The sequence below is a fragment of the Columba livia genome, unplaced genomic scaffold (genome assembly GCF_036013475.1).
Source record: "Columba livia isolate bColLiv1 breed racing homer unplaced genomic scaffold, bColLiv1.pat.W.v2 Scaffold_82, whole genome shotgun sequence".
Taxonomy (NCBI): domain Eukaryota; kingdom Metazoa; phylum Chordata; class Aves; order Columbiformes; family Columbidae; genus Columba; species Columba livia.
The window spans coordinates 175683-192723 of record NW_027043810.1 but is presented as its reverse complement, the minus strand read 5'-3'; the positions used below and the strand labels follow the sequence as shown (position 1 = coordinate 192723).

The 17041-nt window shown below is 37.8% G+C and overlaps 1 protein-coding gene across 22 annotated transcripts in view; it reads right to left on the bottom strand.

The window, feature by feature from the left end:
• LOC102098362 (beta-citrylglutamate synthase B) overlaps window positions 1-17041 on the bottom strand; it is a 61899-nt gene that overhangs the window by 24915 nt on the left and 19943 nt on the right. For all 22 annotated transcript variants that reach the window (XR_010469479.1, XR_010469481.1, XR_010469476.1 and 19 more), the window contains one exon: window positions 12-242. Coding sequence is in view for 11 of the 22 variants with exons in the window: in XM_065048388.1 (XP_064904460.1) it covers window positions 12-242 (231 nt within the window). In the remaining 11 variants the exon portion in view is untranslated. The remainder of the gene's footprint in view (window positions 1-11; window positions 243-17041) is intronic.

Below are 17041 nucleotides of genomic sequence, written 5' to 3'. Positions count from 1 at the left end.
AAAAGCCTTACCATATGAAAAAGTGTCTGGAAGAGGCACACCATGACCAGCAAGTTCTTGAAACGTCCAGAACTTGTTGACACAGTTTAGGATGGCTTGGGGACGATTCATCAATCGACAGCCCATCTTCTCTAGGTGGCGAAGGACTGTGATATCGCTGTCACTCTGGACCCAAGGCGTTGGTACACGCACAACCACCACCTGTGGGTAAGCTGTAATGAGCTCCCCATTTACCCGGAGACCTAAAGAAGGAAGATAAAAACATCTCAATCAACTGCAAGGTCTTCAGGAGAAGTTAAACAAGCCAAGAAATACGGCACTGTATGCGATCACAACAGAGATACTAAACATCAACAGTGACCACTAAAACAGCACAATTCTCCCTAATATGTATCTTGTCAGTTGTGCTGTTTCATACATGTCACTCTTAACTCACTTAAAACTAGGACTAGGCAAAGAACAGACTGTATCAGGGCACAGAATCCTGGGCTCCTTCCTAGGCTGAAGGCCTTTTTTTATAGGTTGACACATGACCCTTTCTATGGGTGTTAGCTACACACTACATTTACATCAGCAGTATCAATAGCTCAGGAGGTTACTTTCTCACACCACTGGTTCTTGACTACATGATACAGTTCACACCTTTTCCAGTCCCAGCCATATTGAGCCCCCTGTTTGTAATATCATGTTACACAACATATTGCCAGAGTAACAGAGAATGCACATGACCCTTAAAAAAAAAAAGTCGTATTTTTAACACAGATAATTTCAACAATCTGATTTATACTAAATAAGTACTCAGAAATAACTTTATCAGCTAAGTGGGCAGCACCCTGTGACATTAAGGCAGGAAAGAGAAGGAAAGACAGCCACAAAGACCAATGCATTACTTAATCATGACCTACAGTTTTACAGACTATATCTCTGAAAAAGAAACACTGAAAGACAGGCTGCAGGAATTGGACTACAATAGGAATGGACAGGAGGGCATCAGGCTCAATTATGACAGTCAGGCATCTGAGGGAGGGAAAAGACAAATAAGATTTGATATTCATGGTATTTGCCTTATGTTCAGAGACTTCAGTGTAAAATACACAGCTCACTGCTGTCAGCACCTTAAGGGTTAAAAAAGAGAAAGAAGGTGAGCTGAGAAATCACAGTGCATCTGAATTCCTGTGCCTATGAAAGGCCAACTATATAGCATTCAGATCTAGCCCGAATTAATTACCTGATTAGCTCTATTTTGAAGATGCTACTTTTCAAACACAGACTTTTATCTACTCAACCCGAAGACACATATTGCCAGACAATACATTCCATATAACTGGGGGGGAGAGGAGAAGAGAGGGTGTCCCCCTCTCCGTACTTCTGCTTTATTTTTTATTCCCAACCAGGATGTACTTTAGAGCTTGCCTTAAATATAGTTTAGCTGCCTTAAATATAGTGAAGCAACCATCTAACTCCCAAAATGGAAGCAGAAATATGCTGCCCAGTCCTCACGAGGACACAAAACCACTCTCTGGGAAGGCCAAAACAGAACCATATCCAATACAAATCCCTTTTTCTAATCCCCATTGCCATGATTGCACAGAGATGAGAAAACATAAGCAGACGGGTGCTCTGGCTGCTCACCTCATTAGCACCAAGCACTGCCGCATTGCAGCTGACATGACTTGCGTGTTTAAGCAAGCAGCCTTGAGACACACACACACATGTCATTTTATATAGGCATCTCAAGCGAGATTAAAAACAAGACACTGCTAAAACCCCAAGCAGAATGTGAACATCAGGAAATGGACTACAAAGTCCTTTACCCAGAAAAGGAGTACAGACTCAGCGAGCAAAAGATTTTTAACTTATTAGTCAGATCCCATCTTACACATGTATTTTCTCATTTAGGTGCATGACCAATTACACCCACTTTTTGCCACTGTAATTGTATGCATGTCCTGATGCACGTGCAAGCTGTGTAACAATCATTTTTAAAAGGACTGCGTTTTCCACAGAGCCCCAAAACTGCCACTGTATCTCTGCTGTGAATCTAAACTACACAGTTTTCTAATTCATAATGTCTCAGAATTCATGATGTCTCAGAATCTATTTCGTTGTTTTGCTTTCAAGTCACACCACATATGGAAGTTTTATACCATGGAGTCTGAAAAACAGCAGTTTGAGGAGATGCATATGCCTCACCTGTTAATTCTCCTGAATGCTTGTGTTAGGCTTAACTATCAGACTGGTGTAAATTCAGCCCGGCCACCATCCCCCCTGGAGTGACTTTGGATGTACAATAATTTTATCAACAGAAGAAAATGAGCTTTTGTTCCAGATTCAGTCATTTTCTCTGGTCTGGATATTGTTCTCCCCAGAATAAAAAAAAATTCTCTCCCCTCATAGGAGACAGTTTACAAACAAAGAAAAGAGCTACTCAATGAAATGTATAATTTGAATCACTACCACTGACATGTGCCATAAAAATTAGCTGCAGTCTCTCAGCAACACAGTGCTGTGAAAAGAAGCAGCTTTACTACAGTTAAAAGGAGAGCCAAATTCTGCCATTTTGGAACAAGCTTGTATTCAGCATACCATCCGAAAGCCAGCAGTCAATGGTCAGGTTAATGATCATTATTGTCAAATGGCTGATAAAATAATATTTATTCACTATGATGTGCTGAAAGCAGTAACACAGAAGATATTACTGCATACAATTAATTTCTTTTCCAAAGGATCAGTTTATCAACGGAAAGAAGGAGAAAGGAAAAGAGATATGTTACAGAGTTGTTACCTAAAGGGTAGTTTAATGAAACTTTTTTTTTTTCTTTTAAATGGCGATGAACTCTCTTTGACATAATAGTACTATCCTGGTCCCACCTGGGAATTAATTATACCACATCCCTCAAATAAACCAAAAAAGTCTCAAGTTTCTCTCAAAGACAGCTCAGAGCAGCACATGACAGAACTGAAAGGGTAAATCCATTATTTCTCATCAGTTGGCCCAACTGCTGCTTTTCATCCCCAAAGAACAGCAGGTGAGTTTAAAGTGCAAGTATCTAGTCACTGCTAAATATGTCTAATTTGACTCAAATAGATTAGAAGCCATCAAATGAACCCATAAAGTTCACAGAAAATGGATGCAGTATTAAACTCCAGTGAAGACAGAAGAAAGAAGCAGAAACTTCTACTGCTGTTACCAATGAGATGAGAAGACCTGTATCTATACCCTAAGGAAGTCCTCAAGACATTAATATCTAACATGGTAGAGTCTATTTGCATATCAAGATACTCAGGACAACAGCTGCCTCTCAACAACGTGATTTAGTACAATTTTAGGGTAGATATGCATACCTTGGGGGAAAAAAAAAAAAAAACAAAAAAAACCCACAAAATTCTGCAACTTCCCTTGCGAGGGTTTGGGGTTTTTTTTAGTAACTTCTGCCTTCTTCCCCATAACAAATTTATCTCATGATCACAATTTTTCAATTAAAAAGCCTCGCTCTCTTAAGAGAGTTATCATTTAGGTGGCACACATTCCAAATGAAATGCCTCAAAATACAGGCATACAAACAAATCCTGACTGAACAAGTTGATGTCCATCAGCTAAGACTCCTATGCTGACTATGTGCATGTTGCCACCCTACAGCAAAACACAAAGCAAAATGTTTGACCCTAAGCCTTGGCAAAGGATTTCTAAAAAAAACGAATCTCACTGCACAACTGCGACAAGCTAAGTGCCCAAATACAAGCAGTGAAGCCTGCAAGACAAACAGTTCTGCAAGTCAATCACAACCACAGCTAGAGTTCATAAAAATGCAGGCTCACACCTTTTACAATCCATAAGCGCTGGTGCGTCATCTACAGTTATCCTACATTCTTGTCTTTTAGAAACTCTAAGAAACACTTCTGCATTGATGGCATTATGGACAGTTAAAGAGGATCAAGATTTCAAGAAACTCTGTGTGGCTTCTGAACATCATAATTCACACCCAAGCAGCATTTGAAATTGCTACACATTTTTTAAACTCATTCTGTTCAATTTGCACTCTAGACAAATCCCTTCTAATCTCTACAAAAAATCAGTTAATCAGCAGATTAATACCTAGTGCAAAGCAATCTCTCTTTTCTAGTTGCATGTTACAAACAATTGTATTTTCAGCTGAAACAATGCAGATGCTTTCAAAGAAGGAACATAGTTTTAGAAGATAGGTCTAAAATTTCAAAGATTTGCAAGGACATAAAAAATAATTACAGAGTTTTTATAGCTTTCATTACAGTAAACGTAAGACATTTTTAACAAAAAAAAAATCTCAGTAATATCAAATAAATCTATAAAAGTATTTTCATTCCAAATTATAATTTTGGAAAACAGCCAAAAAAAAAAAGCAAAATGAGTCACCAAGACCATGAAGTACTTAGAACTCCAATTCAGGTCTTCAAGTACAACATGTGACTTTAAGAACCATAGCTAATTTCTTGAATAAAATGGAATGATACCAAGCTAAATGTTTAAAGTATTTAATACACAAGCACAAGGAGATCTGGATAGGCTTACGTGTAAATCAAGTTATTGATATCAAGCTTCTTCTATTTTTATACAACCTGAATCATCAGTATTAATTGATAGACTATGACAGATGAAAAGACTAAAGTACCTGGAAATGTCAGAAGCTATAGCCTGGGGAAGAAACCCAAGGACACTGACATAAGAGTAATGAAGAAGAAAATTTCTCAGGGAGAAATACTATGTTTATATTTACTTCCATGCACACATTAGAAAAACCTAAATCCGTAAATGGGTTTCCATGAAGAAAAACAACAAAAGCCTTTCAATCTGTGCCTGAAGAAAACTGATAACTGCCTTGCTACTTCATGACCTATTGTATCACATTTCTGACCACACAGATGAAAAGAGTAGAAATAAAGCACAAAAAGCAGGTTTGCAGAAGTTCCCTATTCAGTGCTGCCATGAATCCAGCAACACAAAACATTCTAGTCATTAAGACATCTTCTTTCAGACTTCCATTTCGCAGAATTTATCTGAGAACTGGGTGACTATGAAAAATGCCCAAACATGAGAACAAAGTTAAATTGTTCCTTGTAGAGCATGGACAGCTACAAAAGGAAACCTCACATCTGTGGCCACAGCTGCCACATGCAGCCATTTCTCAGAAGAATTTAACTTCAGTGACCGCCTCCGTCCTTGGTGAAACCCCTAATAAATGCCAACTGCTCTGAGCTATGTAAGTAAGATGGAACATGAAGAAAGTATTTCGGTACTCAGGCAGATCCAATATGTGAAATATATTTCTAACAGGTATAGCATACAAGTCAAATGGTCATCACGCATGCAGCATTCCAAAAAAATGAAATTTGAAACAAATTTTCAAAAGCACTCAACACACACCAGCTCAAATCACATTCCCAACAGAAGCTATAAGGAACTGAAAACTTGCAAAATATTACCCAGATTTTTCCTCAGAGATCTCTATGCTATCCTGAAAGCTTCCAGCTCTCCCAGCTTTGTTATACCAATTAATTCATCTATCCATCCATGGAGTTGCTAACATTACCCTGATGAACAGTCACTCAGCAAGCAGGCTATAATGAATTCAACTTACCCAGCTGGGAGAAACAGGCTAGCCTTCCGTCACACAAACCTTTCTTCGTATTTTAAGGACGTGGCATTCTGCTACCTGCTTTTTCCAATTAATCAGTTATTCTAACAAAAAATCACTGATTTTTTCTACAAATCTAGACTCACTCCTGTTCTCATAACGGAACATTACTATCTCTGGTTCATTTGTCCTCCCGATATCTGTCAGACCCAAGACGCTGCATAATATTTGTGTTAAAGTTCTAAAGTGTTTAATAATTACTTACAGTTATTTGCAGATAATCAAATGTGCTTCATCCTAAGTGCCATATAAAAAAAGTTTAAAGCTCAGAAGGGAAATACCCCAAACTTTCACAGCAGATTACTGGCAATAACAAGATATATGTTCCCTCACCAAACTCAATCACAACTAGATCTCTACAATTTTAAAAATTCAGCATACTTCAACCATACATTCTTCCAAGAGCATAGCAGAATTTAGGAATAATTAACATAAGTTCAATTAACATTAACAAAATACTATTCTATACCTCAAAAAACCTTGCTGCAATACGTTGATTTAATTTTACCATATCTATCTTATGAAACAACTGTAAGCAACATAAATTCCCACAAATTGGGAGACACGTAGTAAAATCTAGCACTTTAAGTCCATTTGAATTTAAACTAGAATTTAACCTTGGAATAGTATCTAGGCAATGAAATTTTAGAAATCCACCCATTTATTAACACAAAACTAAACTTCCCCTCATGGAGTTGCACAGACATTTTCTCCTCTGCATTACTTACCACCTGACAGCCACAGTTCATTAGTTTGAACACTTTGTTGTTAGAATTTCTCCAAAATTTCACTGCCATGCAAAAGTCCATTTAATATCTAGTATTACCAAGCTATCTTTTACTGTACACAGAAACACATTTCTACAATAGTTCTGTGTTGGCTGTTTTAAGTTCATATTCTCTTCTCTTCCTGTCCTACTTACTAGTTTTTCAAACCAAATTAACAAGTGCTGGCATTTAACCCTACATGTTTAATACCACCACAATCTACTCCACACAAACTTAACCAAAGAGGCTTTCTCACCAATACACACTTCCATAGCTCAGCAGTTCAAATGAAATCACACGTAGCAGAGACAAAACTGATCTCTCTAGAACAGTACCATGCCATTCTGTCCTGAAACACAGAAATAAAGAGCAGCAGCTTCAGCTTCAATTCGTAATTGCTAATGCAAGCACTGTGAAAACTTTCACAAAAGGCCACTGCTGCAGCTACAAACAGAAAGCAAGCAGGCAGCGAAGTTAAACCAGCTCTACTTCATGTCCTTTCCTGGACTCAGAAGACCTCTCCCCTTCCTCAGGAAGAATCATTCTTAGAAATGTGCACGCTATTGAATACAGTGAAAAACTTGGGAAGGATGACAATGCTCAAAGTGATTATAGTCATTCTGGAATAGGGGTTCTCTTCCAGCACAAAGGGGAAACAGACCAGATGCCTATCTGCATACCTCGCTAAATCAATACTAAGCAGACTGATCATGGCTAGATCTGTGTTTCTGAGCTACATTTCTAGTCACAATACATTGTTTGCTTATAATCCCAAACCACAAGACTTCTTCAGAGTCATGCATAAATGTCAAGGGACTCAAATATAAAAACATACATAAAAGTTATATTATAAACACAAATTAATTCTAGACCACCATCTTGCTCTAAGAATTGATTTTATGGTAGGTATATAAACAAGGAAACTATACTGAAATAATGTTAAAGCCTTAGCTACCATTATTATATGTATATAAACAATCACACAAGAAACTTTGCATCACTAACAAAAAACACATTTCCAGAGACTACCTAAAAGATATTCGAACAAGTACACAAAGAAATATACAGTATTTTAGCCCTATTCTCAAAAATGGATATTTTAATGATATAACTGTTAAGATGCATTTTAAATAGTGTTGTAGAAAAACTCTAAAGAAAAATGCCATAAAGGGGGAAATCAAAAGATTCTGTAAATAAAACAAAACAGTGTTGGAAAAAATGCGATTTCAAATACCTTGAAAAGTCAATTTATGTTTTTCCCACTGAGTTTATTTAAAGTTCTCATCACATTTACTCCTGGGCAAAGTTAGAAGAATTTTAAACATTTTCTATAGCACAAACTCAAAGAAAAAATGTTCAGGATGAGATCCATTTAAATTTACTGAAATTAAAAATTAAGTGTAGTTGTTGATCAAAGTTTTAAATTATTTCAGTTATAACAACGCAAAGCCTCTCACAGCTCAAGTGAATGACTCTGAGTGCAAGGGAGATGGTTTGGACTTGAATATTTCAAAAAGGCCTGCCAATTCTTACACAAGTATATGCATGTACCTATGCTAAACAGCCACCGCATAAGCAGTGATTAGATTGTCTTTTGTCTAATAGATTTCCCATCAAAGATCCCAATGAATATAACGACATTAAGAGAAAGTTCAAGCTCACAAACAGGATTTATGTATTCTGCCTTCACTATGTGCTTCTAAATGTATTTTTGGCAACTGCACTAAAATTTCTTTTTCTTGTTTTTACAAGTAGAAAACAAAAAAATCCTTGAGTTTCATGATCAGTCTAAGCTGATTGGATCTAAGCCAGTGCTGAAATACATGCGGACAACCTTGTCTTTTACCACACTACCAGCAATGTAGTCTCCTCACCTCTCTTATGTTCAGGTGTCAGTGACCAAGAGGAAGCCAATGCGGTGGGGGGCAGTATTAAATATTCAGCTTACCGTAGCTTTGCAATTGATACTACATTGTGAAAAAACAAATAAGGCATGATGAGAGAGAACAACACTGCTGCTCTGAGTAATAGAAAGGTATTAAATCAGCATAAGCCAAAAAAAGTGAAACTAACTTTGGGGTGAGGTTTCACAAGATAGCTAAGAGAACAAACTTGTCACCAAAACCAAAGGAGTCTGTCTCAACTGCCCTATTCTGATCATATAGTTCCAGTATCATTTGCTCAATTTCTGGCACTGGTCTCATCTTCTCAGTCAGTTGGGTCATCTGCAGAGCACCATTCAGGGCTTTTTTTCACTTAGTTACTTACCTGGGTCACTCGCAAGACAAGACCTCAGTTAACCAGATCCCATACTGCGACAGCAAAGGCTGGGTATGCACAAACAAGCAGAGGTGAGGAGTAAGACAGACTGCCTTTGGGGTGGTGAAAATCCAATCTGTTCTAACATCTGACAAACCATCACACTTGGACACAAACAACAAAAATCAGCACAAGTCAGCACTGCCACCAAAAGAAAAAGTCCTCTTTTGCTATTGCACCTGCTGCTTCCAAATCTCACAGTGCCTCTCCACTTCACCTGCAAAAGTATTTGCACACCTACATGATGACCTGAACCCACAGGAAAGAGAAGGCAGCACAGAGTAGGCAAGACGTAGGTAAGAATAACAGGGAAGGTTTTCCTCTACTTCTTTCAGTGTCATTGTCATCTTAACATTTTCTACGTCTTAAAACCTTTCAGATGACTTCTGAAGTAGACCAGGATTTTAGAGATTATTATTATTTGGATTAGCAAAAACAGATCGATCAGCTACTGCTACTATCAAGCTTGTTGCAGCATGTGTAAAGTAATTTAGTTTTCTTTAAGGAATCTCAGTCCAAAACAGAAAACAAACAAACAAACAAACAAGACAGTTTAACCTTAGTAAGAAAAAAAAATAAGGTCATTTAATATTTTTATTATCTTTTCACAATTAGCTTCTTCTCTAAAAGGACGGAAAAAATTTCTAGCCAGAAGGGAATGACAAATGCAAAACAGAAAAAGGTAATGGGAAAAGCAAGATTTAAGAAACTCTATATGAAAGGAAGCTCTCAAGAGTAATTTAAAAGGGGTTCTAACACAGCACTCTTTGCATTACCAGCTTCTTGTGTTGTTTTCCTCAATGATCAACACTGTCAAAAACTGCAAAGTAAATTCCAAATTTTAAGCTCAAAAGATTGCTGGGAGAAAGGGTTTGGATCATTTGTTTAATATATTGAGACTAATACATTTATTAAAACAAAGAATGCCTTTTTGATGCATGATAACAATTCCGAAATTTAACAGCTACACATTGTTAAGAATAGTCTCAACAATCAGGAAAAGCTTGCACATCAGCAGTAGTGAGTGTTTCAATGCTATCATACTGATTCAAAGTCTGACTGTGTAGACCACGGCCACAGAAATGCTGTGCCAATATCTTCAGTAACTTCACCTGCTCAAAAACAGTACAAAGGAATGCTGATGAATTTGAGGGTGGTTAATGCAGTTTCTTCAGAAATGTCTAGAACATGCCATAAGGCATTGGTCTTTGCTAAAGATAACACAGAAACCTTACTATATAGGCAGACCTCATAAAACATGGATAAGACTCCAGAAAACAGAACTGTTCAAATAAAATACAATTTAATGTTATATTTAACCTGGTTCAACTGCATGCCGCAGCAGAAACAAGTCATATCGTATCCGGTACCCCCATACTTCTCACCTTGCATCAGACCTAGGCATACAACCATATAGGAAGTCAGCTTGTTGCTCGAGAGGAGGGGAAAAAAAAAAAAAAACAACACAACAGAGAAAAAGAAAAACAGTGATTATTTTTGCACTTCATAACTAGCTAACTCAGCTCACTGAGCAGTCATGAAATCATTAGACTGTAAGGGAAGCAACAGGAACACTTATGTGTGAGGAGACAGCAGGACCATTTCTTTCAACAATGGTCTGCATTTATGTTGTCAAGCATTATATCGTGTTTTTCACTATAGTTGCAGAATCGTAAGACCCAAGTCTGCACTAGTATTCAAAAAAAGTGGTTCTATTCTGCTTCTAGTACTCACATTTAATCTCCTCACATTGCTCCTTCTCTTGTGTTAGTAGCAACATTGATGTGGCTATAAAGTGAATCAGATGAGGCAATTACTCTGAATTAATAGCAAACCAGTACCACTTTTTCTTTCTTTTTGAGCGGTATTTAAGTGTGGTTTGTTACACAGCCACAAAAAATGTTTGAGCCAAGTGTGAAACCAGCATGACAACTGAGCAGACACCTGTCTAGATCTACTGACATTACATATCATGCAGAAAAGTCCCAACAAGACTTGTCAAAAACAATAAGAGACAGCAGTGAGAATAGTTAGGAATACAGCCCTATGTTTAAGGATTTTATTTGTTTACAGAGGACTCTGTACTATTTTCTTTAGATTATGGTTTGTCTTTTGCATTATGGTTTTAAAATAAGATAATAAATTAAGAAAGAAATTTAGACAATGTGCTGTGAATGTGAATATCAAATTAACATGATATTCTGACAACTGACCATCGTGTCAACCAAAGAGGTATTGAGATGTCTCTCATGTCTAGCACTAACAAGTAGCAAAAACCCTAACCACACTGAAAACCAAACAACTTCAAAATGGTAGCAAAACTATTTCAAAATTAATATTTATGATAAATACTTTGTACACTATTCTAATGGTCTGAGAAACTGAATGCTTTAACAATCTGTGAATACTCTGAAAACACAAATGAGCACTCCCAAATGAAAAGCCAGTATCATATTAATAAGTCAAAGGCAGCACAAATCAGGTCTAAGAAAAAAGTAGGGAGAAGAAAGAAAGGGAAAGTTGTCTGTCTAGAAAACAAATGCGACTGCAATAGACCATGCAAAGCTTAATAAGTAGTGAAGAACCAAAACTCAGAGAATGGTTATTTGAGATCTGAATTAATAGCTCCTCTCTTCCCCACTCTTTATCTCTTTGACCTGCTTTAGTTGACGAAAGCAGTAGGGTCCTAACCCAACCAAACACCTGTAAGTTACAGAGACTCAGCAGTCAGCAGGGCTAAGAGAAGAAAAAAGTGAACAAAGAAAAAAAAAGAAAAAGAAAAAAAAAGGAAAAAAAAACAAAACAAAACAAAAAAAACAACACACCAGAAGGAACACGCTCTCCCATCAAAAGAAGATACTCCTGTACCCATCTCACTACTGCTTGCACTCAGATACATACTACACAACAGTTTCAGGTCTCTCCATGAGGACAGTGTTTTCCTAAACAAAAACAAAAAATTCTAGACTAAAAGATATAACCCAGAATTTATTAGTTTTGACAGACATTAATGTAAGACTGTACACAGAGCAAAGCTAGAGAAGGAAGAATTATGTTCTTCCCATACCTCTGTAACTCACTCATTGGGCATGTTTCCTCTTCCTAGTGCTAGAGAATTAAAACTACACTGCAGTCAGTATCTGCATCCATGCCCATGCTGTGATGAAAATCTGAGTATTGCACTACAGTATTATTTCTTACCTGCTCTGGATGCAGGAGCTTCCACCAAGTGCCAAAAAGATGTTAACTAAGACATTTGCTTAGTATGTTCCCTAATTAAACCACTCCACACAATCTGCAACTATCTTCTTAAAAAACAATGGTCCTTAGAATTACACAGGTATATAGTGCTCCCAACCAGATCAGTCAAATAAAAAAATAGTGCAGTGGCAGTTCGTACTCCCAGACAGCAGACTAAGTCAAGCAAAAGAGCCATCCCCCGCTGTCTGCTTGTTTTGACCTTTAAAGGCAACATTTAAGAGACAGCTATTTTACTACTAATCTCTAGACTGTAAGTGTAGTCCTGAGTTTACCAATACCTACAAATTGATAAACACCTTTATATGCATTTACTTTGCACTAGAAGCTCTAAAGCTCTCTTTGTATTTTCTTATCTGAAATAAACATCTGCCTAATTTGCAAAGAAACAAAAAACACTGACAGGCTACTGATCTTATCACAAACAAATCAATGGCAGAGACTGGAACCAGAAGCTTTTTTTTACCAGCATGAGGTATGACAAGTCTGCTTAGTTCATTTACCTTAGTCCTCCAGAGATTCCTCTAAGAATTGCCTTTAAATATTTGCAGATTACATTTTTCTTCAAGTTCTTCCACTTTACAGCAAGACAGTCATAGAAATCTCATTACCAAATGCCACTCTCGATCTGCTCTCAGTAACAGAATGGTAATTTACATTCACTTCTAGATTCTGCCTCTAACAATTTTTAAATATTAAAAATTCTTACAGGGAAACGTTTAACTGCATGCTTGCACATCTTGGAAGATCCAAGCAAGAAAGGGCAAGAAATGAGCACCTCTTGAAAAATACCTGTGTTGGACAAAATAGTCACATAAGGCTGTGGCTCTAAGACAATTTAAGTCACTTTCCTGCTGCAAACGTTTTACTCTAAGCAATCCTAGAGTAGCACGTAGTACCACCCACTCCCTATCACTTGTACTAGTGCTCATCAGACCCGACTGGTGAGCAGATAAGCTTCCTACAACAGCAGGAAACTATTTTGGGTTTTGTGGAATTTGATTTCTGCGGGTGTCACAAGCTGAACCAGCTCACTGTAGGATCTGATCAATCCAGGTGTTAACTGCAACAGAGGAGGGCTGAATCGTAGTAACGACAGCAATGATCTGAACAGCTTCAATTGTCAAGATCTTGCTGTTTTGAGAATGCAGAATTGTCTATGATGAGATTATTTTATTCCTTCCTACAACTCGATGGTCATTATGCTAGCCCAGCTTCAAACTTTGTAAAAACAAGCCTATCAGACCGATTTCTCTTTATCCAACTCTTGCTCTCCCGTCCTATGCAGGTAACACATTTTCCAGTGGTTCCCGCTCTGATGGGTAAGAAAAAATTGCAGCAAAGTTGCAACAAAGGCCCAGCTGCCAGCCTTGTTTGAGAATGACAAACAATTACAAGAATTAAAGCATGCAGTTTATGCATCTCTTTCACCTGCAGCCACAGACCTTCTCGACCTCAAAGCCTCCACAAAGGGCATGCACTTTCAGAATCCTGCCTCACCTTTAGTCTCAAGCATGTAAGGCGGAGCGCACAAAGAACCATTTCAGTCTTAGCCCAGATTGACAGAAAAACAAAAGGAAGCACGATATGAACAGGCGCATCTCAAAAACTTCCAGTCAATATTAAGTAACTTCTCTCCATCTTTCTACCTACAGTTACACCTTGACTCCAACCCATAATCTCTGCTCATCAGCAGCTGGTTGGTTTGCCTGTCTGGAGTATTGTGGTGAATGGATAAAGGCTCCTTCAGAAGTACAGGCTGTAAAAGTGAGGAAGAAGGGTTTGTGCTCTACACAATGGATCAGATCACATACATGCAGGTTTAGAGTGCACAGAGCTAGTCAAGAGACTAGCAACAAACACAATTTGCTAACACAGCTGCGACCCTGTATTTGGGTTTTGTTTCCCCTCCACTAGGGTGGATAGATTGCCCTGAGAGACTGCAGAGGCTTCATCCTTGGAGATATTCAAAACCCAGCTGGATATGACCCGAGCAATCCGATCTAACTTCAGAGCTGGCTCTAGCTTTCAAATTGGCCACTTTGAGCAGAAGGCTGGTTCAGATGACTTTTAAAGGTCCCTTCCAATCTCAATTATTCTGATTCTCTGTGGCATTTTCCTGCAGCATGCCTGGTCTCTTGTGTGGCTGCAACAGTAGGACACATGCTTCACTATGCACTATTTCATCTGACTAATTTTTACCATCATTAAAAAAATAAAAAATTAAGTTCTTCATTATGAAAGTGGAAAATGCCTCCATAGGTTTGACAGCTGGAGGGGGAACCACAACCTGATTCTTGAAAAGAGATTTAAGAAGAAATTCATTATACAGCAAAGGCAAATCTTGTCTGGAAAGCAAAGTAACAAAAGGGGAAAAATACTTTTGATGATTTATTGTTCACCTATAAATACACAATTGAAAACAGGTCTTGCTCACCGCCATTCTGTCCTCCTGGCAGAAGCAGTCATCCAACAATATAGTCCTTTAAAGAAAGTTCCAGAAAGTTATCAGGGGCACAAATGGTAGTTCCCTTTAGGTCCTGATGTGAGTTTGAATCTAGCTTTGTGGAAAAAATAAGAGCTACTCTTCAAAGAATTTTCAAGGCACAACTAACAAAACTGTCACACTGAGAATAGCAGAGATGGATTGCAACCCAGACAAAGGACAGCTAAACATTAAATCTTAGTCTACAGCATATTCAGGAGTATCATGTGACTCAGATAAATAGGGACAGATAGTAAAACTAGTAGGAGAACTTCATATGGCCTCTTTTATTATTAATAAAAACCTTCTTCATGGAGAAGGACAAGGCATGATATAGAAATGAAAGCTATCTCTCAACAACATGAAGAGGTCAGATTTGGATGGCTCTGCTTTCTAGAACAGTGAGCTAAAAGATACGTCTGGTGCAGAAAATCCTGAACTTGCAGGAGATTTGAGGGATTTTCTTGAAGTTAATGGACATTTTATGGAACTGAACTGAACAGGCCTCTGAGGCCTATGTGTTCAGCAAGAGAGCAAGACAGCAAGAGAGCAAGAGTTGAGCAGCCTACGTGTCTCCTTGAGCAGCCTACGTGATTCATGTGACTTTGTAGAACCTTAAGTAAAACAAAAGAAAGACTAACTACTGAAGAAAAGAATCAGCAAGTTAGCTATAATATAGATATATTTTACTTAATGTTAGAGCTCTTGCAGAAACATATAATGCAATCACCTATTAGTTTGCTGCGTGTGAACAGTAGCTATTATCCAATTATATGAAGCTTTCTGGCATGCAGACAGCTCGAGAACAGTACATGTAACCAATCAGATACTTGCTAGCGCATGATGAGGAAACAAATAGCATATATGTCGGATGATTTTGCTAATAAAATTGGCTATCGTCTGATCATATTGATTGTGTGACTAGTCCATGACTTCCACGTTGACATGAACTCCTAAAAAAATAATTTCAAGATCATAACAACTGACTGCCTCTACCGTGGCAGGCTCATTCAGGTTCACTAGTGTTCCCTTCCTGCTTCAGATTAAGAAAAAAAAAAATCAAGGCACAGCATCCTGCCTGGCCACAGAACTAAAACTGTAGCTCACCCTCTGGGTCTGTTCCTTGTCCAGGAAAAAGAATGTCCAATACTTCATGTTGATATCCAAAAGTAATATATTACTTTTTTATATATATATGAACATGTTCTTAACCATGAAAAACAGCAAGGCACCTCATAAAATACAAAACAAACACTGAAAGCAGTGTTGTCAAAAGAACCAAACAAAAAGAATTCCAGGAGTGGAAAAAGCCATTTTCCAAAGTAGTGGAGAAGTGCAATAACAATGGGGACACACAAATTTACGTATTCATGAAACAAGTATGAAGGAGAAAATGTACAAGCACAACCTCTCCAGGTATTTCGGCAGCTAAAATAATTACTCAGTCTCACTGACAGGATCCATATGTATCTTGAACATAAATAAATTCACAGACTACTACACAGAGTACTGTGTTATCCAAGTAACTGGTTATCACTCCTGTTTTTCCCTACATTTACATCCTCCACAGCCTGGCTAGTAAACAGTCTTGATGCATCCAGCCCAGTCCCCATGTGATTGCACACTTTGCATATTTACAAAGAATGCATGTCTACAGTACCACATTAAAAAGCCACATTAAGAGAAAACTATTGAAGCCACAGTGTCAAGCACATAAAGGTTAGAAAAAGCTACAACTAAGGATATTTCTGTAGCATTGATCGGCTACCCTACCCACATACTGTCTTCAATTAGACAAACAAATATAGTTTTTCCCCACAGGTACAGTGCTCACTTAACAAGCAGCTACTCAGCACTGTATTTTTTTATATTGTTCAACGTGTAGTCCATATATTGGTGTACCGAAATCCTTGCTTGAAACACACCATTATTAATTTCTTCTTGAGTTTTATTTATAGTGCTTATCACAGTAACATCTAAAGTGCTTCACAATCTTAACTCATTCTGTCAACACCACAAGAAACCAGTGAGTATTCTACTGATTTCCCATATGGGGAAGATAAGTATTAAAGAAAGAATTCTAGATGCCTCATTTGGGAAACCAGGATTTCTCAGTTGCTGATGCTGCTCCAACTGATTTGTGGATGCAAGTATTCAGCACTTTCACAAAGCTGATCCTAGTATCCAAAGTTTGGGGACTCAGACAATGTAAAATCATGCAATTAAAGGCAATTTCTGAACAGTCCAATTTAAATCACCAAAATAACGTATTTCTTCCAGCAATATTCTGCTTCAATTGTCACAAATTCCTGTAGCCATAAAGAAGGAATCCTACAAATTGTTCTCTCCTTTACTACGCTACAAGTTATGTTTCCAGAGCACAACGCTCTGTACTTTAAGGAGGCTGATGAAAAAGTAGCATGTGATCAAGTCATTCACAATGTAGTATCTGAAAACAAATACACAACAAATGAGTCAAAAATGCAAATTTGCTTTTGCCAATTTCTAATTTGGGGGTATTTGCTGTTTCTACTCATAGT